This window comes from Apostichopus japonicus, chromosome 14, assembly GCF_037975245.1.
Source record: "Apostichopus japonicus isolate 1M-3 chromosome 14, ASM3797524v1, whole genome shotgun sequence".
Taxonomy (NCBI): domain Eukaryota; kingdom Metazoa; phylum Echinodermata; class Holothuroidea; order Aspidochirotida; family Stichopodidae; genus Apostichopus; species Apostichopus japonicus.
Window position 1 is genome coordinate 403673 of NC_092574.1, and position 27585 is coordinate 431257.

Here is a 27585-nt window from a genome sequence, read left to right on the forward strand (position 1 = left end):
TAGAGTCTTTTTTGGGTGCTTTACGTGACAGGGATGCTAGGATCAGTGGCGTAGGAAGGTACTTTTGAGTGGGGGGGCTGAAGATTGATGGCCGGCCTGGGGGAGGGGTCTAAGGGGAGGGGGACACCCCCTCCCCTTTGGAATTTTTTGCATTTCCAGGTGGTCTCAGATGCAATTTGGTGCAATATAGCACACTTCAACACCCACTCCGTTTTGTAAACTTAATTTTGTATTTTCACCTGGCCTTAGATGCAATTTGATGCTCCAAATGAGATTTTTTTCTCATTTGGAAATGAAAAGGGGTTTTCTGACTTGCGAAGTGGGGGGGGGCGGAATGATACTTCCGCCCCTCCACATTTTTCACTGGGGGGCTGGCACCCCCCAGCCCCCCCCCCCGGTTCCTACACCCTTGGCTAGGATTGTTGTTCGAAGGGGTAGACCCAAGACAATAGAAAATACTCTGCATCTTGCCCTTGAGGTGGAGGATATTGATCAAGCAGAGGGAGTGATGAAACCCCGGCGTTCTGTCTATACTGTTTCGGCATCGTCGGATACGGTTGGCGGAATTACTGAAAGATTGGATAGGCTGGAAGTACAATTGGGAAAAGGTTTGGAGGACAATGCTAGGTTAAGTCAATTTGTTCAGCAAGGTCCGCCAGCGCCACCCCCTTTGACTGTGTCTGGGCCTGGTCCCATGCAGTGTTGGAGGTGTGGGCAGTTAGGTCACATTAGCCGGTACTGTCCCTCTAAGCCAAGTAGACAGGGATCGGGAAACTAGAGTCAGTCGGGGATGAGGGGTGCCCCTCGACTGAGCAAATTGAAGCCCTGCAACGTTTTGGAAATGGGGAGAAGGTCAAGTCAGGGGGAGCTTTGTGTGCAAATATATGTATCTCTAATACCGAGATTGCTTTTTTAGTAGATACTGGCGCTGGTACTACCATCATTAGTGTTCAGACATGGGAGCATTTATGCTCTGCAGGTAATTTGGCTCCACTTACTGAGACGGGAGCCAGTTTTGCCGATGTTGATGGTAGGCCACTCCAAGTAAAAGGTAAATGTAACTTAACCTTCAAATTTCACACCCTGAAGATTCCAGTGCAAGTCCTAGTTGGCGGTATCACTGCCCCTGGTTTACTTGGAATTGACTTTTGAGAACATGAATGTTTGATACAATTGGGAGGTGAACCCCTATTGTTTGTTGGTAGGACCCGCTTAGCTGTTCCTCTTTGTGAGACTCCGCTGGATCAGCCAGTTAGGGTAGCACTGGTTGAGACAGTCTTTATCCCTGCAGAGAGCGAGATTATGGTGTCAGGGGTGTTAGAATTGATGTATGGAGTGCCCCCGGAGAAGCTGAATGGGCCAGGCCTACTGGAAACTAAACCTGGAGTGCCTGAAAGCCGCCATGTTATGGTTGGACTTGCTTTAGTTGATACTTCTAGAAGGACTGTCCCTATTAGACTATTAAATGGTACTTCGAATCCTGTAACATTGTACAAAGGTACCCATGTAGGCATAGTTTCCCCCATTGCCAACGTTGTGGAGGTAGATGAGGTAGAGAACAATTATACCAGTGGGTTACCGGCCGAGATGGAAGATTTGCTCCATCGAAGTGGGGAGGGTGTACCCGATTGTGAGCGTATTCGTTTGAGGCAGTTTTTGCAGGATGACCGTAGTGTGTTCTCTTGCGAAGGTGACCCCTTAGGAAGGATTGGGTTGGTTAAGCATTGCATTGATACGGGTGATGCAACCCCAATCCGACAGCTCTCTAGGAGACTCCCCTTTCATAAACAGGTAGAAGCACAGGCCGAAGTGAATGAGATGTTGACGCAAGGCGTCATTTCTCCTTCTAAGAGTGCGTGGTCCTCCCCAGTGGTTCTAGTGAAAAAGAAAGATGGCTCTTTGTGGTTTTGTATAGACTATCGTAGGTAAAATGACGTTACTAATAAAGACGCCTTTCCATTGCCTAGGATAGATGATAGCTTAGATGCATTGTCAGGGGCTAAGTGGTTTTCTACCCTTGATCTAAAAAGTGGGTACTGGCAAGTCGAAATGGACCATAGAGACAGGGAGAAGACAGCCTTCTCAATGGGTAGTGGTCTTTATGAGTTTAATGTGTTACCTTTTGGATTGTGCAACGCCCCTGCCACTTTTCAGAGATTAATGGAGCAGGTACTTCGTGAGTTACATTGGCAAATATGTCTTATATATATCGATGATATCATAATATATGCCACCACGATAGAGGAGCATTTAGTACGCCTAGGAGAAGTTTTCGACCGATTAAGGGGGCAGGGTTGAAGCTTAAGCCTTCCAAGTGTGACTTGCTCAAAAAGGAAGTCAAGTATTTAGGTCACATTGTCTCTGATCACGGGGTGGGTACCGATCCCAGTAAGATCGAAGCAATCACAGATTGGCCCCCTCCCACAACACGTACTGAAGCAACTAAGGGGATTTCTGGGACTGTGTTCCTATTACAGGAAATTTATTAGGAACTTTGCAGAAATTGCCAGTCCCCTACATGCACTAACAAAGAAAGGCCAAAGGTTTCTGTGGTCTGAGGAGTGTGAAGAACGATTTCAGACTCTGAAATCTAAACTGATGACAGCTCCCGCATTAGCCTACCCAAATTTTAGTCAGATGTTTATCCTTGATACTGATGCTAGCAATACAGCAATAGGGGCTGTGTTGTCTCAGACCATTCGGGGTGAAGAACATCCTGCGGCCTATGCCAGTCTTACGCTAAGCAGTGGTGAAAAGAAGTATTCCATAACACGTAGAGAGCTTCTTGCTGTTGTAACTTTTATTAAGAATTTCCGCCACTACCTTTATGGCAGGAAATTTTTGTTACGCACGGATCATGGCTCCCTCCGTTGGTTGTATAACTTTAAATCCCCCGAGGGTCAGGTAGTTAGGTGGCTGGAAGTGCTGGGCACATATGATTTTCAGATAGAAACTAGGCCTGGCAGAGTGCATGCCAATGCAGACGCTTTGTCGAGAAGTGATCCCCCCATGGTGCATTCCGGAGCATTGCCTGCCAACCCTCCGAAAGAGACCCCAGGGTTATGTAACATAGTTACGGCGGACTCTAATTAGGTTGAGAGCTGTACCAAGGAGCAGCTCAGGGGGTACCAACTAAAGGATAGTAATATTGGGCCAGTGTTGAATTGGAAGGAGAGTGGTTCTCGTCCTCCCTGGGAGCAGATTAGTGGGTTAGATAGGGCGGCAAAAGCTTACTGGGGCCAATGGGACCTGTTAAGCACACTATCTTCTAAATGAATGGAAACAGTTAAAAAGATAGTTCATACTGTTCCAGTCTTTGATACACTGTGTATGAAACCGGTGGGGATTATAAAGGTAGGTTTTACACGCTTCACCATGATGTAAGAAATATAAGGGTAATAAAAGGAATATCATACCATCAAAGAATATATAACATTAACTCAAAGGTCACTGTACATCTTGTCCTTTGATGTTAAAGTCTCACTATGCATTCCATCTGGACGGTCTGAATAATAATGTTTTGGAGGTTTCTATTCTCGCTCGTTCTCTGAGATTCAGCCAAAATATTTGGCAAACAATGCACCTACAAGATTGTCTGCTTATTAACTACACAATGGTACCAAACTAGGGTTAGGGAACAGTTTGTTCGTGTTTATAATGGAAGGCATAATGGGGCTTTATACCTAAATATCACATGAAAGTAAGTACAAACAATGAAGGATATTCATCAGAACACAACTACGAGGCAAGTTATAAAACCAACCAATTTACTCAGTTTTGAAATGTAAGTAAAAACAGAGGAGCTGTGTGCTATTCATGACCAACATTTTTGTTTGTGTTTACGTCGTATGAAAAACTCAAAATACCCATATCCGAATGGATTTAAAGAAAAATTGATACCATAGAAAATAAGTTGACAGTCGGGTCAAGTAGCTACTAGATAGTTCCCTAAAAACACTTTAAAGAGTTTTACTTCAGCACTGTCGAAATGGGTGCAATTAGTCTGTAAATATATGATGCTTGGCATGGCAAAACATGGATGGGACAGATATTGAGACTTTCATATTTAGAGAGGACAGAAACAAACAAACAAGCAGAGACTTAAAGTTGAATCCAGATGTCCTTTTATCACTGAATGGAGAATCGGTTGAGAGAGCATTTCAGAGATGAAGCCTGAATTGAAAGCTAAAAGATCAATCAATTTTGTGAAGTAGCATTTAACGTACTACACTTTTCATTCAATTCTAATTACCACCAGGTGAAGGCAATATTATGCAATATTTCTGTACGAAACCCTTGGTGTATTTCTCCCCCTCCGACCCACACCCAAAGAGGTGCAACTTCACATGGCTAATTAGCCTGATCACCTCTGTCCCTTCTGCTATATGAAAAGTCAAGTAAGACATCTTGATCCTCTCTTACATTTGATCTTTCTGTGGTTTTAAGAATTTTGCATATTTTAAATATTCAGGGTGGCATTTAACCCCCCACTTCCCCACACCCATCACCCTTCACCACCAAGAAAAATGAAAATGGATGAAGTAAACAGGGTGAGAGAGAACTTCAGTTGCTACTGATGTTTGTTCTAATAATGTCCTCATAGATAATACAGAAACCTCAAGTCTGCAATATAAATCCACCGTGACAAAATGATGATATTTCGGTTGCTTTTATTCCCAAGATGCGCTATTGTTCTTGTTTTGTTATTAAATTTATTTCCTATTCCTGTTGGCCTGGTTACATACCGTCACGAGAATCCGACAGTGGCGCATCCTGGTCGACCGAGTGGGGAAGGAAACCAAAACTTGCAACAACATCAACGACAACGACAGAGTAAATACAGACTTGTGACACGTTGTGACAAGTTGTGACAACGTCACAGCAAAATCACATCATTGTAGCAAATGCCCAAAAGGATGGCTGAATTAAGAAAGAAAACAGTTTCTCCTTTCTCCCCTCTTTTTGGTCGAGGCAACATCGTAGTTTGGAGAGAAAGTCAAGCAATTTTGGGGGATCTAGTTTAAGGAGATTGAAGAATGAAAGGGTTTAAAGGTGACATGCACTACTGTAATTTGACTAAAAGTGGAGCTATATTCCATGCAGGCAATTTAGATTAAAGGAGCACTTTTTTCCCCATTTTTTTTGTTTTAAACTGATTGTTAGTCAAACACTAAAACTAGAAACAGTAAAAACATGGTAAAGACTAACGCTAACAGCTAATATGGACATAGTCGGAGGTTAAAACTTCCTCTTTGTGTAATTTCTATCATTTGCACATCGATTATGTTCGTATTTGATATGGAATACATGGTTTGGTGTTTTATTGAGATTTTTCAAGCTGAATGCTACTTTAACTGAACAATAAATATAGAGTCTGGCAGGATCAGAACCGATGTTTTCAGAAAATCTGGCAAATCTAAAATAATATTCTTTGAGAATCTCTTGGGTATTAATTCTCTAAACTATAGTTTCATTATGAAATTATCTTCTTGTATTTTTTTCTTTCTGATGTTCAGCAAAGATACACACATTACCATAAAAACATTTTTTCATGCAAAAAAGGGTGAAAGTGAAGCTTACGAAAACAATATCACTTCAAAAATAAATTCAAAACAAAACACTCAATTGAAAAGTAAACAAAAGCTGCAGGCAAGTCTTTCAAACATGTGAGTCTAGTCAAACCGATCCGAAAACAACTGCAATTTGGGGGGTGGGGATAGGTGGGGGTAGAGGTTGGGTAGAACAGCACTGATCAAACCGAGTTCACCAACAAAAGTAAAGCAAAGCATTGATTTATGACTCACATAAAAGGTGACATGATTTCTACACTTAAAACCAATCACTTTGTGTAATCATTAATGAAGAATATCAAAACAAGCCATAACTGAAAGATATTTGTTTCCGAGTAAGCTGGCTTCAGTAAGTTGAGATTGATCAATTAATTCGATCTTATCAATGGAAGTTTGTTCAACCTATTGATTTTAACATGAAGTGCAACTCCAGTGGCATGTCCAATTACTAGCTTCAGTGTCAATTTACCCACACATTTTACTGGGTGGAGTGCAGGGGTGGTGGGATGAGGGCTAATATCTCAACTTTTCCCTGTAGCTCATGTACTTTCTTGTGGTACATTCACTGATATTACTTACATAGAACCTAACGGCAGGAGTGTGGAGACCATCCGTCATTTTCACCACACTTTAATAAGTACACATGAATCGTATCCTAACGACTGTCACACCAGGCACATTGATAAAACAAAATTGCCCCCCCCCCCCCCTTCCTTTTATTTTCTCTCTTTCTATTACTTAGTGCTTGTTTTGGATTAATGATGAAGATTTTTACAATTTTTCTAAGCAAGGATACTTAAGTCTTTGGCAGCCCATTGGTAGGTGCGGTCAAGATAATGCTTAATCAAATAACATAAAAATAAGTGTTGGGATTGGGGGATAGGCCAGCCAAGCTATTACCTAACTACAGACAGAAAAAAAAAGACTTTCTATTCTTAAGTAAACTGGTACCTTGATCAAACTTTACCATATTATTAGATCTTGATCAATGTTTACAATATTATTAGAGGGTCATCGGGCTGATACAAGTGGTTTACTCTCGAACCAGTGTAAAAGCTTCAATGAAACAGGACACTGTTGTGCTGGTATGAGACGCGTTAGAACACAACAGGTAGCGAGGGCGCTTTATTCTGTCCTTGTCTACAGTAGCATACCCGTACAACTGCTATATAACCCTACACCAACTTATTACGGTCTTGTCCATGAAACAAAAAGCCTTATCAGCTGACATACTACTGAACTTAGTCGGTATACTTTATACTAGTATGCAAATCATAAACAATCTATAAACAGAAATAGGTGGGTGGCTCTGCTCTTCATAATCTAAAACAAGAGATATCCTTTAAGAATGTGGACTTAATAGATAAATGCAGTGGGGGTGGGGGGTGGGGAGAAGAATGGAAGGTAGGGGGGCCAGAGACAAGGAAAATTCCAACGCACCTGTGTTCTGCAAGCATCTCCATAAGTTATACCTGCCAGAACTTCAGAGATGGGTCCAGGGTGTGTCTTATCCCCAAAACGCTCTTGCCTAATCTGAAATTCAAAGAGTAGACAACATCCTCGTTGGTAACATTATAACACTTCTATTCATAGTCTCTCTGCCATTAAGGATGAGGCATTAAAAATTCATGCCTTTTGCCACCGCGGTCCTGGCACCAGCTGCAAGGAGCATGTGGCATGAGTGCTAAATGCCTCGTTCTGTTGGATGCAGGTGTGACCTCATCAAATTTTCATTTCTGGGTAATATGGTTACGGAAACTTCACCGGCAGACACTCTTTGGGACATCTATCAAAGTTGTCAGAATGACAGAACACATAACATAGCACTAAGAAGACACATAACATAACACTAAGAGGACATTGAATAGTGATACTAAGGAGGAGAGATTTAAGAATGTTTAAAGTTCTCACAGCAAATTTTTGAGGCTGGCTAAGGGTCTGCTGTGTGTAAAATGATCCTGGGTGGGAAGGGGGTCGGGGGCGTGAGGAAATATACACCCACCCGCTTCAACCTACCATAAAAATACAAAAGTAGTAAATACCACATCTTAAAAAACTTTCTTGGGTGAACCCTCCCTACATGTGGAAATGGCTCCCTAAATGGGGAGTCCGCTCCCTCCAAGGGGAGAACCCTACCTACGTGCGGAGTCCGCTTCAATGAATCCAGGGCAACACCCACTGATACACTTTTACATTATCTTTTTTTTTTACCACTTTTTCTATAACATACCAGATACATCATTCACTCCTCGGAAGACCGAATTAGGGGAAAGGCGAAAAAATGGGAAAGAAGTGAGAGGAAGGAGAAAGTGGTGACAAATAACAAAAATAAAACAATCAATTAGAAATAACAGTGTATAACGTCATCAACGTACATTTTAACCTTCTTCTTGTACTCCTTATGACCTTGTTCCTGTCTTGCAAACTGTTGTGGATCGGTGATAGCGACTGCATGACCACTCTTGGGGTCCTTGTCACCTACCCACTGTGAAAAATGTAACCAGAGAGAAGAGTTACTGGGTTTCCATTTGGCCTGTTTCCTACAAGATTTCTAACCGCAGGAGCGTAGCCAGGGGGCGAAGGGGGAGACCGCTCCCCCCCTCAATTTTTTTTTTGTATTTTTTTTTATGATATGGAAGTTTTATAGTAGCTGTTATAAGAGGTTTTAATATCATTAACTGTGTCTGAATTTTCGAAACTTCCCTGACCAACATTCTTCATCATACTTCCCTCTACTCGTGCAATTTTGACAGGTCTGTTAGGGGTTGAAGGTTTTTTTTCTATATATTGGTTGTCCATAGATGATATTTTGTGCAACATTATGGGCATGTTTGAAGTGAATTTTTTATTCAAATTCTGAACAAATAATGGGCTTTAAAACCTTGAAAAGTGGGGCTGACGGGTATTTTGGGCCGTTACGTAGTATTACCTACAAAAGCAATGATCCACAGGAGATGCAATGAGGTCCAACATGATGTGTGACTGGTGTCAATCTTAAAATAGGTAATGGATGAAAAAAAAAACTATTTGGAAAAAACTTGGTTCTCAGGCAAAAGTGTACATCTGGTTGGTCATTTTCAAGCCTGAGAAGTGCCATTTTCGGTGATCTGGGGGCTATCAAAACCAGAAATTTTCTTGTACGCTGCTTGCCAACCGATGGTGGCGCTCCGCTTAGTTAGTAATATACAAAATATCACAAAGCGCGAGAACAATTTGGGGGATGAAAGTTGCTACGCACCTGCACCCAAGCAAATGTACCCCATCAATATTTGAAACAAATCACCGCCCCGGATCACATTGTCCAGAATGGTGACAATCCCGCTTCCCCCTCCCCCCAACAACCCTTCTATCCTTGTTCTCCCTCTGAAAAGATCAAACATTTGCTAAATAAATAGCAAACAAACAAAGGATGACTAACTTCTGATAATTCCATCTGTAGGACATTTTAGATTTATATTTTTTTGTTTCTGGAAAGTGCTAAAATCAAAACATTTTCATCACCTTGGCAAGTGCCTCTTTGATGTCTTGAATTGTCAAAGTCCCCAAATTGCCCAAAATTAAGGATTGTGTCGGGTGATTCTGTCAAACAGATGATGTGCCTACCACCAATTACATGTCACTACTACTCAGGTGTATCTTTGTCTTGTAGCCCTCGTCTTCCCCTTCATCTCCCCAGTTGGCGTACTCTTGGGCTACCTTCACCTTGGAGTATGTGTTTGGCGTGTTCAGCCATTTCGTCTTCTCCTCTGCCTGCCTCCTGTTCAACATCTTGATCGGTGACTTGTATCTGCTCTTCTCAAATTCGTTGTCGTAGATGTAGATGAAGTTGGTGGAGGCGGCTGGGTAGGCGACGTCGCTCTTGGGCTTCAGTTCGTGTCTCACAAACGGCTGGCCGTACACGTTGCCTGTTATGTAACCCTGTAACAAATTAAAAAGTTCCTGTGATCAAATTTTTGTGCTGGTTGCAGATCTAAGTCACTCTTACATCTAACATCAGCAGCACAACATTCCTCCATCTTTGCTGTTTTACTTATGAAATGATTACATATCAAGTCTTCCACAAGTATCTCTTTGAAAATCTCACACATTCGCTGTCTTTGGTGCATTCAGGACAAACTAATTGGAACATTCCGTTTCTATGCCATTTCCATGAAATATTGCACAATTTTGGATGCAGGTGATCTTGAAAATATTTTCAAAATGGGTGGGGTGTGCGACAGATCACATGGGGGAGCTTCATGAAGTTCCCCAAACCGATAAAGTATCGATTATGTTCAATAGCGTATGAAACCATTCTGATTATTAAGTCAAGAGCTTGCCAATACTATATATATATATATATATATATATATATATATATATATATATATATATATATATATATATATATATATATATATATATATAGTGAATCTAAGAGAGTATCAAGCTGTAACAATTAGAGTTTCAAGTAAGACACAAATCAAATCGAATGGTGTATCCAACCATCCTGATACGTCACAGCTGTTTACTTTGAACGAAGCTACCTGCTTATCCACACTGACTTCCTACAACTCACTTCTCACTGAATTATCTCACTTAATAAAGCGTATTAGCTTGGTACACATATGATCAAAAACCTCATACGTTAACTAGAGACGCCATCGGTTGGCAATTAGCATAGTAAATGCTTGCTATGTTTGCCCAGATCTTTAAATGCAAATAAGGCTAGTTGGTCTGCTGCACAGACGTTGCAGGCCAAGTGAGTTGGAATTTTTGCATTTTGAAATCTTACCATATTGTCCAAATGTCTCATCATGGCTTCAAACTCCAGTTTACCGACCTTCAGTTTGTGTCCTGTCTCACTGACCCCACCTGCGTCCTTGGCAGTCGCTTCGCCGACCTTGTCTCTGACTTCATCCGGTAGGTGGATGACATTATCCAGGCCTACGGCATGTATCTGTCACGAATAATTAGCATACGGTAAAGCGTTTGAATGCAGTTTGTTGCTACATTATCGAACACAAGTCTTACGAGCGACTCTTTTAATCTCTCTTATTCCTCCTTTTGTCGTTTCTCGTTGCCGACTTTGCTCTGCTGGTCCTAACACTACTAAGGAGATTCTTATATTTGTCATCTTGTATATGCCATCCGAAGAATGAAACTCAACAATTTCATATAAGAGGACGACAAAATCGTACATGATTTGCCGAAGAAACCATCCGTTTGGCATTTATGCTTCAAAAATACAAGACCCACTAAAGAGTCGTTTTTAGCTTAAATCTGGTTTGAAATTTCGTCCTTTTGATGAAACCTTTGAATCCTTCTCAATTGAAGCATTTTGTCTTCCATCTCTCTGTCAAGGGACAAAAGAGCTAAATACTGCCATTACAGAACAAGCACAGAAATGCACTTCTCCTTCAACAGGCAAATATTTGAGCCAACTGTCTGTCTGGGCAATAATACTTCATTTGTTCCTATCCAACAAAATTTTTTTGTCTGTCAACAAAACTGGACCAAACTTGGCTATTTGATTATTTGCTCTTTAATGAACAAAAAGATGTCAACTTCTCTATGGTGGATATAACCAATGCCTGGATTCTGCAAAGCACCTTGATAGCAAACAGGCAAAAGCATTATGTACAATATGTATGAGGTACAATAGAAGCATTGTAACACTATCAGGGAAACGGATGTTTGTGTTTATAAGCCTCTTCTCCAAACGATTTGATACAGAATCCTGTGGACGCCTGCGGGCCCAAGCTGAGCTCATCAAACTTACAAAGACCCTCAGGAGCATCCCAGCTTTCCTTTCATGATGTTAGTGTCATCACATTAGTATTTATAATACGCTTTCTGGCCAAGGTGAAGTGCAAAGGCACGGCAGTATTTGAATATACCGCGGAGGATTGAAAACTGAAGCCTTTCCAAAATCTCATCGATCATATTCATAGACTTACTGTTTTAGTATTCTGTGCTTAATACTCCCTTTTGAACAGATATTTATTCCTCTTGAATTTTATTCAACTTTTATTAGCAGATTGAATTTGAGTTCGCAGAAATAAATGTTTCAGTTTTTGAGTCGGACTAAATTTATTCCAGTCCTTGCAGCCCGACTGAACTTTATTAACATTAGACTGAAACTTGGAAGAAAATAAATTTTATCCCACAGCGATAGGCCTAGGCCTAAATATCCAATAATGGATGTTCAGAACTTGCTGCAGTTATCCAAGAATATGGAAAATATTGTTGACCCATCGAAGAAGACCAAGCCTAAAAAATGTGTTATTTATTGGATGAAAGATCAACAAGTTAGTACAGAGTCGGTGATGGACAAAGAAAATGCAACTGAAAATGCAGTCTGCTTGATAAAGTGGAGAGGAAAGCGGCCGTATTCTAGAAAAATCATCAAAATAAGTGGTATGTTGACCTTTTTTCTGTTTCATTTCTATGTGTAATCATATGAAACTTTCTGACAGTGGCACAATAACCAAGATCAACTTCTAATTTTATCCTGTCTTGTGCAACGATAAACAGCATATTTGCAGTTAATCAAATTAATAATCAAATTAAAATAAGACAAGGCTACATGTGTAGAATATTTCTTGTTTAGGCCTAAACTTATAAGGTTACTACAGTTTAGCTTATTCTTATGGGTGCATGGGGCAATACCTATGTTTGGTAATTATTTGGACATTCAGTACTTGGATTAGTTTCCTAGTTTTACCTATTCAAACTTCACGTTCAAGTCTGACGTTTCTCTTACCGTACTACAGAGATTTTACTTACCATTGAAATAGCGTTATAAAAATGCAAAACATTTGAGTGTTGGGCATGCAGGGTTTAATGTGATTACATTTCTGTTTTTCATATGTGGTTATATGCAATGGCCAAATTTTTTATCATTTTAATAATTATTACAGGGGGGGAGGGCTAGTAAGGTTATATATAAACTTTGTGACATGTTGTAAGACATGTGTAAACATGCTTGCTTGCAAAAAAAGTGGGGTCTAAAGCCACCCATCTCTCCCTCGCGTTGCGACGTCCATTATGCACTGAATATTATATATTATATTTTCCGTTTCTGGTGGGTGGTTATTGTGCCAATGTATATTTGTGCCCTATCATTATTAATTATTTCTATTTGTTTTATGTTCAGAGTACATTCACAGTATGTGTGGCAGAAACCAGTGGACAGAGCCACAGCCACAAGAGATGAACAAACGGTTTGCATACAAGTGCATGAATGCTACAAGATACATGAAATTGAAGAAGCTGTATTTTATTTTTGTTTTGTTTTGTAATTTTATAGTTGTTGCATAAAAAAGGAGACTTCAGAATTCTGGTTATTCTCATTATTTGTTTGGAGAGTTTTAATCAATAACTAGGACAACAAGCTGGCCAAATTCCTAACTCTCCTTACTTGGAACTGATTAGCATACAAGTATTCAATAAGTATTTGAGTAAGTATTCAGAAACCTGTTAAGCCTTCATAAAATAACTAATTAGCATACAAGTATTCGAATACTAGCGAATAAGTATTCGAGTAACTATAAGTATTCGTCAGAGCCAAATTATTTAAATGAGCGAATACTTATATGTAAATGAGCTAAGTATTCAAATAGCTATTCCAAATCTACTCGAATACCTATTCGAATACCTATTTGAATACCTATTTGAATACCTAACAGGTATTCGAATACTTCACTCATTTACATATTTTGGCTCTGAGGAAGGCTTATAGTTATTCATATTAGTATTGGAATACTTATTTTGTACTGTGTGTTATATGGTAAATTTTCTGAATACTGAGGAAATCTTTGAATACTTTTTGAATACTTATCGAATATATTTGTGTAAGGTAAGGGTGGCTTTATTAGAAAGCAGATAATCCGCTTTGTAACGACCATTATTTGTTACCCAGACTCGACAAAAAAAACCACACACACACCGATTGATAAAATTGTAGGTTGACAAAACCCAGACAACCAGCTCTTGATGCTGCAGGGAGAAGAGAGGACCAAGTACTCCCATTCCTGCCCATCAACACCCCCCACTTCCCCCACCACTTGTAATCCCAACCCACTAGTAAAGTGTGTTGCTGAACCTTCAAGACAAACAAATAGAAAACTCAATTATGACTTTCATAAAAGATCTCTACGTGAGATTTTTCCCACAGTTTCAACTGGTAGCTTTTCTAAGGATTTACAGTAGCCAAAAGACCCTGGATTCCAAGGTCAATAATGAAACACATCTCCCAGGTGGGTAACCTTGCCCTTGGGGTCAGACATCAAAAAGAATATTATGGGAATTTTATCGATGAATGTCAACATTATTAGTGCCCATACATGTTAGAAAGCAAACATCTCCCTACTATGCCTTAATCTAAATCCATAAATCCGATTTGGAGTCGGCAAGTCGCATCAAGACTAGCAATTATTCCAGTCAAACATACTTCTTCAACCGCTGTTCTTTTCATTTCATGGAGCAGGCTTTGCTATTGCAGGTGACTTTCTGCTGTTACTCAGAGCCTAGTTTGACTCGGAGAAAAGCAAACAAAAGTTTGTACAGAAGCAGAATCTTCAGAGGTGGAGAGAGTTAGAAGAGTGTAATGACTACATATTGATACAGAAGTAGACTACGCTAATGGCAAAATCAAGTTCCGTGTAGGCTAGGAGATACAATCATTCCCAAGACAATAAAAATTCCAAATTGATTATATTGTTTGGAAACAGTTTGAAAATTTCAGATAACTTTTCTCAGAGGAGAGGGTCATAACAATGATTAACTCAATCCATACCATTTACTTTGTGTTTGGAGTTGACTAATCTTGTCCATTTTCATCCCTCAACCCCCTTACCCCATTCCCGGCTCTTTAGAAAACAGCTTAAAAAAGGAAAACTCTGTAAATTTCACAGGTCTCGAAAATATTCTGAAATGGAGGAGAATGAACAAACTGTAATATAACCAGAGAACATTTGGCCTCACACTGCTAAGTTTTACAAGCAATCCGACCACGTTGGACCAAGTCCAGCTAATTCTTTACCTGTATCTCGCATGCTGCTACACAGTTGAGGGATAGGAAGTACACCTCCTCTATGGACCCACCACAGCAGACGATACCATGGTTATGCAAGAATAGGATCTTGTTTTTGATGATTTGATCCTCCTGTTCCTCCTCGACCACGATCCCCGTGAAGTCATAGTGTAGAGATCTCACCACAAATCAAGGCTTCTTGACTCATCGACAAAAGGCCACACTTCATAGTTCAGACCTGTCAAGATTCAAAGCAAAAAATTCAAAATCCTCCATATTCTATGACATCTTTGCTTTTAAAGATTTGCTTTGGTCAACAACTTGCAGGAAGGGTAATGCTAGGCAAACATATTGAATATTCAAAGAACATTTAAAAATCCTCCATAATCTATGACATCATTGCTTTTAAGGTAGTTTTTTTTTTTTGTGGTCAGCAAATTTATAAAGCCAACTGGGTATTAATCAAAACAAATCGAAATGTGACAAGTCAAGCTAAAGATGTTAAAGAAAATGATCAAAATCCAAGTAAAGAAAAAAGGAACCTGCTCTAAGAATCATGAAAGTAATTATAAAGGTGGATACTCACAGCAGCGGCTGCCGAAGTGTGCACATGTTAAATGCATTTAGTACCTGGTCTGGATTTATTATTACTATTGCTTTCGCAGACTTTTAACTTTGAACACTATCTATCAATATGTAGCAACTGCTTTGAAGTTGATGAGAAAAACATCTTTTGGCCGAGAAGCATCCAACATTGGGGTTATTCTACTCATCTCCAGAAGTTATCTGTTGATCCAAAAAAAATCCCTTAGTTCATTTTTGCCTTTAAATAAAACAGTGAGTGACTTAATTATTTAGATTACACAAAAGAAGGCAAAACTATATCAAGAAAGACAATTGATCAAGTTAGCCATTAGCTAGCATTTGAAACAGTAGAGAAGACCAGCATATGCAGAGAAGTCTCCTAGATAATTGAAACAAACACTGTTGTTCTATAACTCTATAAACACTACCTGGCAATTGATTGGACATTGTTTATATGTAAAGGATTGGGTGGTTAGAGGAGTCTGGTTGCGACATCCAAGGGGGGGGGGGGGAGATATAGTATGGCAAGGGAAGGCAGAACTCAGTTTTTCTCTTTAAGCGCTGGTATTTTGTTCCCCACTAGCAAGCTCTACATCAAAAAATAGGAGGAAAAGGAAAACAAATGTGTAATAAACAATGCTTGATAAAATCATAAACTAGCTTTTAAATGTTGGAACACTCCTTTAATGCTCAGAAAATATTAAAGAGTGAATGGCTTCTTTAATATTAAGGAGTAGAAGGCTCTTTTAAATGCTTATGCCATGCAACCCACAATGCTTCTCATGTCAAAAATTAACCTATTCTAAAAATCATGGCTATAACCGACATATGATAAAAAAAAAATAAGATATAAAATCTTAAATTTGTCCAAAATCCATAACTATCTAAAAAAATATTTGCTTTGTCAATAGATGATAGCTGAAGGGAATCAATACAGCTTATTTATTACAACTCTGAGTGTACATATGACCAACTAATCCCAATGCCATGGAATACTATTATGTACCAACGCCAACAACAATATGAACACAACAGTTACCTTTATCATACACATGGACACGGCCATCTTATACTACAAAAACTTGTGATAAAACTGAGGGCATACTGGCAAATACTGCAGAATATGTACAACCTATCTAGCCTTATGCTGTCTACCAACAGAAATCACCTACAACATAAAAATGAAATGCAAGCAAATATGAATACTTGTAACGTCTTCTGTCACATACTGAAATAATTATTGGATCTAGTACAGTAGTAGCAGGCATATCACATAATATAATACATGCTTGGACCTAAGATGTTTAAAAAGTGAGGAACAAATTTACCTGATTGTACCTGGTCTCCATAGCTGCCCTCAGCATACACTGCAAACGTACATTTTCTGCAACACCTAACTTCACGTCAAACTACAAAAAAAGCATCATATCAGTCAAAATCTTAGAAAAGTTACAAATGAAACATGTTAGTACCTCATAGAGCTTTTGATGATAAACTGACGCAGGGAAAGTTAATTAAAAATAACAAATTTTTTTGGATATATACATAAATCTTAGGTTTCGTGTATAAACTACATTGTCAATGGTCCTGACCACAAACTTTTTCAGGTTCCTTACCCGCAACTTCCTGGAGTTTTGAAGGCTGAAATTGCAAATAAACTAGTGCATATCCCTACACCAGTTTGAAGGGTCACATTGCAAATAAATTAATGCATATCCCTACACTAGTTTGGAGGGCTGAAATTGCAAATAAACTAGTGCATATCCCTACACTAGTTTGGAGCGCTGAAATTGCAAATAAACTATTGCATATCCCTATACTAGTTTGGAGTGCTGAAATTGCAATTAACTAGTGCATATCCCTACACTAGTTTGGAGGGCTGAAATTGCAATTAACTAGTGCATATCTCTACATATAAATAGACCTATCAAAAAGCCCAATCCTTGAGATCAATTTTAAGTTGGTCTGACTTCATGAAGTCAAAAATTTGGATAACCAACCGTTATTGGATAACCAACCGTCAACCTGTTGACACTGTTCCTTGAGGAGCTCTTATATATTCTACTCTCTAATGATCTCCGAGGTTAAATAGAGTGTGGTTTTCACTACATCTTGCAAATTGTATTATTTGAGACACTAATTGAGACAACATTTAGCAGAAAATTTTATTTTGTTCCAATTTTGGAATACTTTTTCTGCTGGAGATCTCGGCAACGACGTCCTGCGACGTTCGTTAGCCTACAAGATTGTTAGTATGGATTCTGCGACAGTGGAGAAATTAAAGGAGTGTAGCATCAGAGTTGCCGACAGTTCATATAAAGATACTGAGATTTTGTATGCTATCATGAATGATGTTGGTAGAGATGGAATTGCAAGTTGTGTGAAATCTTTAGGATGCTGGATTATCACATTAAAAGCAAAGGAACAAGCTGATCTTATTTTGGACAGTGGACTCCTCGTGAATTGGAATCAGTTTCTACTGGTGTCAACAGAACGTTCCTAACTGTTAGTGTTTTCGGAGTACCTTCATTCATACAGGACGAAGATCTAACAGGAAAACTTTGTGAGTATGGGTGTAAAATAAGAGGCGAATGGAAAGGAAAGACCTTCCCCAGATTCCCAAATATCGGGAACGGAATACGATATGTACAGTTAAAACTACCTGAAGAACACAAGAGCTTGCCTTACGCAATTAGAATTAACGGGATTAATATGAACTTAACGCACAATGGTCAAACTAAAGTATGCAATTTGTGTTTGGAAAGCGATCACATCAGGAGAAACTGTCCTAACTACAAATGTTAAGTTTGCGATGTCCAAGGGCACCGGGAAGCTAATTGCCCAAAGGTCAGATGCTTTAAATGCCAAGAACGTTTGAAGAGTATCGCCATGACAACACAGACACTGGCTCGACCCTAGATACACATGAAAACGAAACACAATATCAGTCTGAGGGATAAGTCACTGGGTCGGTTGAACAGGACGATCACGCTATTCAAGAAGCTAACGAGGTCAGGGCACAGAAATCCAAACAAAACACGGATTCAACAGCAAAGAAGAACAATAACGCGAAATCCAGACACCCGAGTAATCCTAACCAGGAGTTAAAGAAAACCCACCAACAACAGCGAACTGAACAAAAGACGACATTGCCAACACAAAAAGTAGTAGAACAACGGAGAACACAACCGGAGACTGGATCTCAGCGGATGGAGGGGGCAAGCACACAAAGGGGAAACATCCAACCCCACAAAAGGCAAATATCCCTAGACAAAGACGGCTTTCAAACTATCAGACTAAAGAAGAAAACATTTATTCCTAATCTCAGCAGAGCGAGAAATGTCAGAACAAAGGATTCTTCGGCCGAACCTATGCAAAGATGATGGCGTTCATGTTATACGGTACATTTATTTATTTATAGCGATGCAAGCTGCAAAATACCTTGAAACAGGGGAGGAAGCTATCGCATGCAATTACTACGATATTGATTCATACAACAAGATGTCTCGCGAACACATATTGTCTTTATTCCACCATAATAGTCGAAGCCTTAACAAAAACTTAGACGACATAACTACATTTACGTCTCTATTGAAGGATTTCTCTGTCATTGGATTTACCGAAACCTGGCTTACTGCAGATATATCCCCCTTAATCCATATCAATAACTATACGCTTGTTGAAAGGCATCGTCCCGAAAGGAGAGGTGGTGGTGTTTGTTCATTTTTCAACAAAGATCTAAATTTCAAACTCAGAAACGATATAAGCATTTTCAACGATTCTGTCAATGTTCATAGAGGTTGACATAACATCAGCAATGAAAAATTATACCATAGGCGTAATTTATAGGCCTCCAAAAAGTTCACTGCATATTTTTCTGACACACGTAAACAAAATTTTAACCCAACTCTCCAATGAACGACATAGTGCGTACATTATGGGTGATTATAATATTGATCTTGCTGACAATATTAAATCTGCTGACTTTTTAAACTTACTATATGCCAGTGGATTTTTTCCTACTATTACCAAACCTACCTGTGTGGGTTGCACTTCTGCAACTCTTTTAGATCATGTTATAACCAATGATGACTGCAAACTAATAACTGGTATCTTTGTAAGCGATCTCAGTGAGCATTATCCAATATTTCTCCAAACTGCCATACACAAAAGTAGACAAAGGGGCCCTATGTATGTAAGGAACTACTGCAAGACAAATGTACAGAATTTCTTCTCAACAATCCGAGATGCTTCTTGGGAAAATGTTTCATCCCAAACTGATGCACACATTGCCTATTCTATGTTTTATAACAATTTCAATGCCATATATAATCAATGCTTTCCTGAGCAATGTGTCACCAAATCTAAGAAATGTCGAAAGAGACACCCGTGGATTACTGCAGGTATTCTAGTTTCTATCAAAAGAAACGATAAGCTATTTAAAAGACATATTAAGAACCCGTCTGGTGTAAATAAAACTATTTATTCTCAATATCGTAATAAGCTCAATCATGTTATCAAATTTTCTAGAAAATTATATTTCAACAATAAATTTTATAATGCGAGGAGTAACCCAAAAGGCACATGGGATACCATTAACCAACTACTCCATAAAGGTCGTAAACAATCATCGTATCCCTCTTCTTTCAAGGATGGTGACAAAGAGATTAACACCGACCATGATATTGCTAATAAAATTTAATGACTTTTTCGTCAATCTGGGGCCATCACTGGCAAGTAAAATCAACCACAAACGTAAATCACAGGAATCTGTTAACATTGATGTTAACACTCATTCCATGTTTTCTCATCCTGTCAGTGAGGAGGAGTTGTTAAAAACAGCAACCTCTTGCATGAAACCTGATAAAGCAGCTGGATACGATGATTTTAAGCCTGGCATTGTAAGACAAGTTATCTTATTTATTACCAAACCATTAACCCATATTTGCAATTTGTCGTTCAGTACCGGTATTTTCCCTGATATGCTAAAAATTGCCAAGGTCATCCCTGTCTTTAAGAAAGGGGATTCAGAAAACTTTGAAAATTATCAACCTATATCACTATTATCATGTTTTTCCAAAATAGTTGAAAGGCTTCTGTATAATTGTATTTTTAACTTTATTTCAAAATATAACATTTTATGCCAGAAACAGTATGGATTCCGTCCTGAACACTCCACTGAGCTAGCACTAGCTGATGCCATTGACAATTTGTATAGTAATCTTGACAAGAATAGTACCTGTGTCAGGGTTTTCCTGGACCTCTCAAAGGCCTTTGACACAATAGACCACACAATTCTGCTTAATAAATTACACTGTTACGGCATAAGAGGCACCCCCCTAAAATGGATCGACAGTTACTTAGCAAACCGCTACCAATATACATCCTACAAAAATGCTCATTCCCAACCGGAGAGAATTCAATGTGGTGTGCCACAAGGCTCTATATTTGGTCCATTGCTTTTTATCCTATATGTTAATGACATTACCAATGTTTCTGATAAAGTTAAAGATGTTTTGTTTGCTGACGACACAAATATTTTCTTCGTATCACAATCGAGAACTTTATTTCATATTTAAGTATCAACTGAATTAGACAAGTTCAGCGACTGGTTCGCTGGCAACAAATTATCATTGAATATTGATAAAACAAACTATATAGTTTTTAATACTTATAAAAATTTTACATGGAATGCTGATATTACTATGGGTGGTAAAAGACTACAACAAGTCAATAGTACTAGATTTTTAGGCATATATATAGATCATGAACTTAAATGGTGTGACCACATTACAACTGTCTGTAAAAAAGTTGCAAAAAACACCAGTGTTTTAGCTAAGCTTAAGCATTATCTGCCACACACATATTAAAGATTCTCTATCAGACATTAGTCCAGCCACATATTACGTATTGTTGTAACATATGGTCTGGTACTAGATATACCAATCTGAATCCCATTTGTATTACACAGAAGAAAGCAGTCCGCCATATAACACATGCCAAACCAGAGGGACCACACAAATCCTCTTTTTAAGCGTTCTAAGTTGTTAAAAGCTGATGACATTATTAGAGTTAACCTTGCTACATTTGCTTATAAGGCCTGGAATGGACTGTTACCAAATGCTTTTAATGACTACTTAATATGTAACAGTGATATTCATTATTACAATACCAGATCTTCAGGCAATGCACATTATAACAGGTATAATTCTACAATGGGGATGTTATCACTGAGGGCACATACAATCAAAACTTGGAATTCTCTATCAGGCAATATTACAAATAAACCTTCTGCAAAATCATTCAGAAGAAACTTTATTCAAAAAATTATTGCGTCTTATTAATTGAACATGTTCATTTTTTCTTATATATTTAGTTCACTTTTTCCTTTTCTTAACAGGGAGTCCTCTACTTTGTTAAGCCATCTGAAGACTTTTTAGAGGACTTCCTATCACATTGTATATATTCACGTGATAAAACAAATAAATCAAATCAAATCAAATTTGTGAATAGGACTGCATAATGCAATTTTAGCCTAGTATGTTAATTATTTAATGTCTATTCTCCTCAAGATGAGCTTCATTCTCAAAAGTTATACCTGAACTTACATTTTATGCCTATGTTTGCTAGCTGGGTCATCTACTTGGTTAATTTCAGTGGAACAGGTGCCCCCAATGTTTCTTCTCCTCTTTTCTGCTTGCATGTGTTCCTCTCATTCCTTAATTTGTCCATCAACTTCATGCTCCAGTACTCCTGTTTCAAAAGGAATTATAAATAATATCGAATGCTCTATGTTCACATACTAGGTAATCACCAATCACAATAAATCCCATTCCAACCCCATAGCTTCAAGCACACACACATCTAATCAAATACAAGCACATGCTGTTTGAAAGCCGTTATTTCCTATTCACAGTTGGTTTGGTCTACCAAACACTCTGAAATTCTCTACAAAGACAACGATGCACAGAGCTGACCTTGGCAACCTAGCATAAGGAATTATATTTTACCCAGCCCAGACACAATAGCATGTGCATATCAACATTACTTACTACAGGATGAGCTCCAGGTATATGGCTGCCTTTCCCAGGAACGGGTACCCCCGCTGCCTCTGAGTAGTGGGCAGTTTAAGTGCAGCTCGTAGATTGCTCAACAGCATGTCCCTTCCCAGTCCTGCTGTCAGTACACTACAACCAGTTTGTACCTACAGGTAATGAAAGAAATTAATGAAAAATAATATGGCACAAAAGAGGGGTATAATTAAGAAGACACTGCAACTGCATGGCCTCTCCAAAGACTTTCCAATTCAGGCAGAATATGATCATATCACAACCCTATGAGTATAATGCAAGAAGTAAGACTCCATTTGCTCCAACAAGCCAATGCAGAGATGTAATAGTTGCGAATGTCACCATGGATACATTTGTTATTGATTACCATCACAGTAACAAGTTGTGCTTAATGGGTGAAATGAAAAGAAGAAGGGATCACAAGGTACAATGTCCAGGCAATGAGAGCTGTTCAGCAAAGATGCCCTATTTCGGAGATCATGAACAAAATGGTGGAAAGATTTGTGAATCCAAATTACTTACAGCTAAGAATCCACTAACGGTCAAGTGTCTCACAACTGATGCTGATGGCAAGGCATGTAAAGGGTTCAGTAGTACAATGGCTGTAACTACTCATTCTGAAAGTGAACTTAACCTGTTAGATCAAGTTCACCTACTCAAGTCACTCCGCAGAGCACTGACTATATTAAAGCAGTATTCTCCTCTGCTATGTTCCTGCAAAAACTGTGACTAAGAAGCACTTGACAATCTTATAAATACCTGGGAGAAACCATCACTGATAAATTGGAGTGGGATGAACATGTAAAACGTACTCTAGCAAAAACTAATCAGCGTATGTTCCTATTACAGAAGCTTAATTTATTCAGACTAGACCAACTCTCATTTCTCTCTTCTATATTAAAATCGGCAATCAAGACCACCATTACATTCTGTTTAGCAGCGTGGGGTGAAAATACTACTGCTAGAGACATGACCAAGTTAAATAGACTAGTTTCTAAAGCAAGGAAAGTTTGTCGGTCACATTACCTCAGTTCAGTAGATGAGTTGCTTGTCAGAGTATCACAGAGTAATATGAAGTCAATCATGTCATCCCAACATCCTCTGGGGCATCGGGTAGATTACAGCAATCAAACGGGCAGACTAATTGTCATGAGATGCTGAACCGAGAGATACAGGCGTTCTTTCTTGCAAAGGGCTATTCTCAATCTTGCCAATGAATTATGTAGGAAATAGGCCAAATATATGTGTCAGAACATGGACTTAGTAGTCTTAATTTTTCGTTTTAAGAATCAGATTTTTATGTATTTCGATGTATTTATGAATGTCAATTTTTATGGTCAATAAAGATCCTTATATCTTAAATATCAAAAGCACTTTATCAACATGTTTAGACTGCCTTGCAAAGTACTACAGTGGAAATCATTCACATTGCCCAAAGCATTCATTTGTATGCAAGAGGCCAAGAAGTACACATTTCCATGTATGCCAAATGCTACAAAGGGTTCTCTGCTAATATCGCACACTGACAGCAGGAAGCTAAACAAAATACCTGAGACACCCACCTGCAGCAAACATTATGGTCCACTCGTTTTGAGACTTAATTCCACTCAAATGTAGATACCGTCAATTAGGCTTTCACTGTGACCAATCCAAAACATAGTACCACATTTTCATGCAATGGTCAGTACAGGGACTACAGTTCCATACACATAACATATAATGTGCCTGGAGAGTCCATAGCCAGGAAGATGGAAGGTGCAGTATTAAAGGTGAGCTCAAATAGTCCATGTATCCAGACTCTGAAATAGATGCAAAGAAAACAGCAATGTGATGAATTACGTAAGAGAGGCAGAGCATACAGAAGGAAGAGAGCACAACTCAGAGAGAGAAAGTACAAGCTACATGGTAGAACTATAAACATAAACCAGTCCAGTATCTATAAGAAAGATCAACTGATTCATGACCAGTTACTCTAGGATGAAAAACTACACTGATGATAAAGATGACAATATTTATCAGTGATGCCAGTAATTTGTAAACTGAGTCTATCCACACTCACTGTTATGAGTTAAAACAGTATCACTCATTCAGGGAAGTAGGCAATCAAGCTGATGACCATAAACTTGGCAAGTGCCATCAAACTTTCAAGGCTTTCTGCTGTGTTGCACTGCAAGATACTGTTGAGAGATGTGACATCTCTCTCCACATGTAGGCTGTTGTGGCATATGTAGGAGATGTCAAATGGTTTGGTCCTTAAGATTTCTTTACTTTGCACAATACTTTGAAGAGCATATATGTCAGAATGTGGACTCTGCTGTTAGCATTGTGAAAATAATGCCATATGCTGGTACCCCTGGCTTACTGATGGTGTAGGCACCTATCCACATTCTGCATCCCTTTGTGTAACTTGCTGGGGCTAACGTATGTTTTGCCAACTTTTCATTTATGTCATCAGCCCATGCCATCCAATCTGAAATTGCAAAGGTGTGAGCTTTCCAGTTACATATTTCTAAATGTATATAGGCCTAAGCTTATTCTGAATGCAGCTTGGGGCTCAGTTCAGCTGATTCTTACACCACATTGAGTAGTAATATATGCTTTTAAACTTCTGACTGTCACTTTTGCTCTACTAGGTACACTGCACAGAGAAGGCTACTCACCAGATGAACAACTTCACTATCAAATAAGCTACATGTACTACTTAGTGAGTGTAAGTCTGTGATGGTATAAGCTCTGAGGTGATGGGTATTACTTTCACTTTTCCCCTTTGAGGTAGCTGAGAGGTTTTTCACACCTACCCATGCAATCATCCCATTCTTTATCATAAAGTTGAAATTTGATTTCTTCTTGAATATGAAACTTTTTCCTAATTTTAAGTTGCTAACTCTTCAAACTCAACAACTTGTTTCTGATCTTTTATGGTGAGATCATAGATGTGAGGAGTTCATAAATACTGATTTAGTTTCAGAACCAATTCTACATGTTAATCTTCTTACAACTGTTTATTCAACATCTATGAGAAAAGGTTTCCTCATGTAAGTGAATGAGGTGTCAATGTTCCAAAAGTTTATTGAACCTCTCTGTCCAACACATTTTCGGCATTTATATGTAAAATTCCACCTGTTTTCTGCCATACTTCCTCTGTTGGAAATGGTGTAGTGCAACCCTGCATTTCTGTACTGTAAAGAAAGAAAAAATAGATAACTAAAATCCTGGTTATCAGTACTGAAGGGCTCATTTATTAAAATTACAACTCATTATTCTTAATCGTAGTTCACCATAAACATAGATTGAAAAACAGATCTTGTCTCTTACTATTTTCATAACCAGAACTGCATGTGGATTCCTAACATAGTTAACGATCAGCTATCTGCAGTATTCTGTTCGTAAGGTGTTTGTGTAATGCGGCTGAGCAAGAGTCTTTCCAGTAAAGCTGTTGGAAAAGGGAAGATCACTAATGGAGTAAATGAAAAGAATTAAATGATACCTTAAATAACTGTTGACTAGCTGATAAACATATTTATATTCTTAAATGCAATTTCCCCAGATTAGTGATAGTAATATACCTAACATGTGTTCATCCGTGGGTGCGAAAGCAATTATTTACTCTGTCACTGTGAATTTCCCTCATGCAGTGGCATTGCTGGCACGACTCTTGCTCAACAGTGTTCGTGTTACATTTGCAAAGAAAAAGTTAAGCTTACCTTCTAAAAGGTTAAGTTAACCTTAAAAGTGCTAGTTCAAAAAGGTTAAGGAGATTGGCTTCTGCAATTGCGTAGGCCTAAGCACACATACTTTATGCTTGACCTTATTAGTTTAGATTAGTTTAGTAAAGAAAAAGGATCAGGAGGGACACTCAAGTCCCCATCAAAGACCCTATAGGAGAGGGAAGAAAACTGATGACACAAACGATCAGACCCGATTACAATGCTTAAAGTGCTTGTCCAAAGCATTCTTAAACCCATTCACACTACAGTACTTGCAAGTACAACTTTCTCAGGCGAGCCATTCCACTCATTCACAACCCTATTAGCAAAAAAAGGTATGCCGAATATTAATGCTACTTTGTGACTTGTGGAGTTTAAGACAATGACATCTGGTACAACCACTATTAGCAAACATGAAAAAGTCAGTGACTTTCAAGATACTTAATCAAGATATCACTTTTATGAAACCTACGTTTGAGTTGAATCTTGGACTGCATAATCTAGATCTATGGGAAGACTGTCCATGAACTTGTGTTTGAGTTACTTTATTACTCTGAAATTTAGTGACTCTAGCCCTGACTCGTTGCATAACTGGTAATAGTTCCTGAAAACTCCACATGAATTGAATATGGACCACTGAATCAAGAACTACTGGAGACTAATAATTCTTCACATCCTTAGCTAGATGAAGTAATGGTTTCTAATACAAACGGTATACTTTATCAATCCCGTTCTTGAACCATTGACCCAAAATTGTGTCCTTTCTGGAGAGAAGTATTGAAGGAGAACCGGACGGATGGTGTGCTATTTATAATAATCCCTCTGCCTAATACAAATACTTAGGACGACATAGCATAAACTCACCACTTAGGGCGACGATGGTGATTTAGTGTAATTTCGTCACACTGGACCATTGTTCTCCAGTATGTGCACTATTTATAATAATCCCTTTGCAAAGTACATATAGCAAAGAATACAATTAACTAGTTAATTAATTTCACATATACATGTCACCCTATGTGAAATTAACTCTTTCCACAACACTTTAAATAAATAAATTGAGAAAGACATAACACCAGAGATCTACAGTCAATATGAAAAGATGCCTGTATACAGTATTTAGAACTGCTCAATGGGATCATTACAACTCAAGCTGGATTCTAAACCTGAAAATTTTCAACGTATGAATTCTGGCCATTAACTTACATCACTAATAGTTTCAGAATTTGACTCCTGTTCATTTGTCAGTTTATTGAGTTATCGTAATGACAGGCTGTTAGCATTACACTCATAAACACACATACTGCTACTTCACAAAAATGCATTGTGTTACATATTGAAACAATTTTACATAACACAAAACAGCATGGAATGAAAACAATATGACAAAAACAGGGAGTTTGCAGGAACTCACCAGGACTCACAAAAGCCTTCAAGATCTTTGCAATCTAGACACACCTCAAGGTGCCCCTGCATACTCAAGCATGACATATAGCCCTTGTTACCAGGATATATCGGAATTACTGGATAGGAGTTTGCCCGACAGTGCCAAGTCTCATTGCAGGAAGTCCACTTCATCTCATTTGTTGTATGTAAGAAGAAGTACCTGGAAAGGAAAAAATAAGTTACTCATTACA

At 38.6% G+C, this 27585-nt stretch overlaps 2 protein-coding genes across 2 annotated transcripts in view; one reads left to right on the plus strand and one right to left on the minus strand.

Moving 5' to 3' along the window:
- LOC139979544 (gamma-adducin-like) overlaps window positions 1–14774 on the minus strand; it is a 31061-nt gene extending 16287 nt beyond the window's left edge. The window contains exons 1-5 of the mRNA XM_071990465.1: window positions 14596–14774; window positions 10345–10509; window positions 9174–9488; window positions 7946–8055; window positions 7011–7103 (exon numbers count right to left, since the gene is read on the minus strand). Of these exons, the coding sequence (XP_071846566.1) occupies window positions 9180–9488; window positions 10345–10368 (333 nt within the window). The 5' untranslated portion in view covers window positions 10369–10509; window positions 14596–14774 and the 3' untranslated portion in view covers window positions 7011–7103; window positions 7946–8055; window positions 9174–9179. The remainder of the gene's footprint in view (window positions 1–7010; window positions 7104–7945; window positions 8056–9173; window positions 9489–10344; window positions 10510–14595) is intronic.
- Window positions 1–27585, plus strand: part of LOC139979390 (gamma-adducin-like) — a 481086-nt gene that overhangs the window by 290801 nt on the left and 162700 nt on the right. The window lies entirely within an intron of this gene.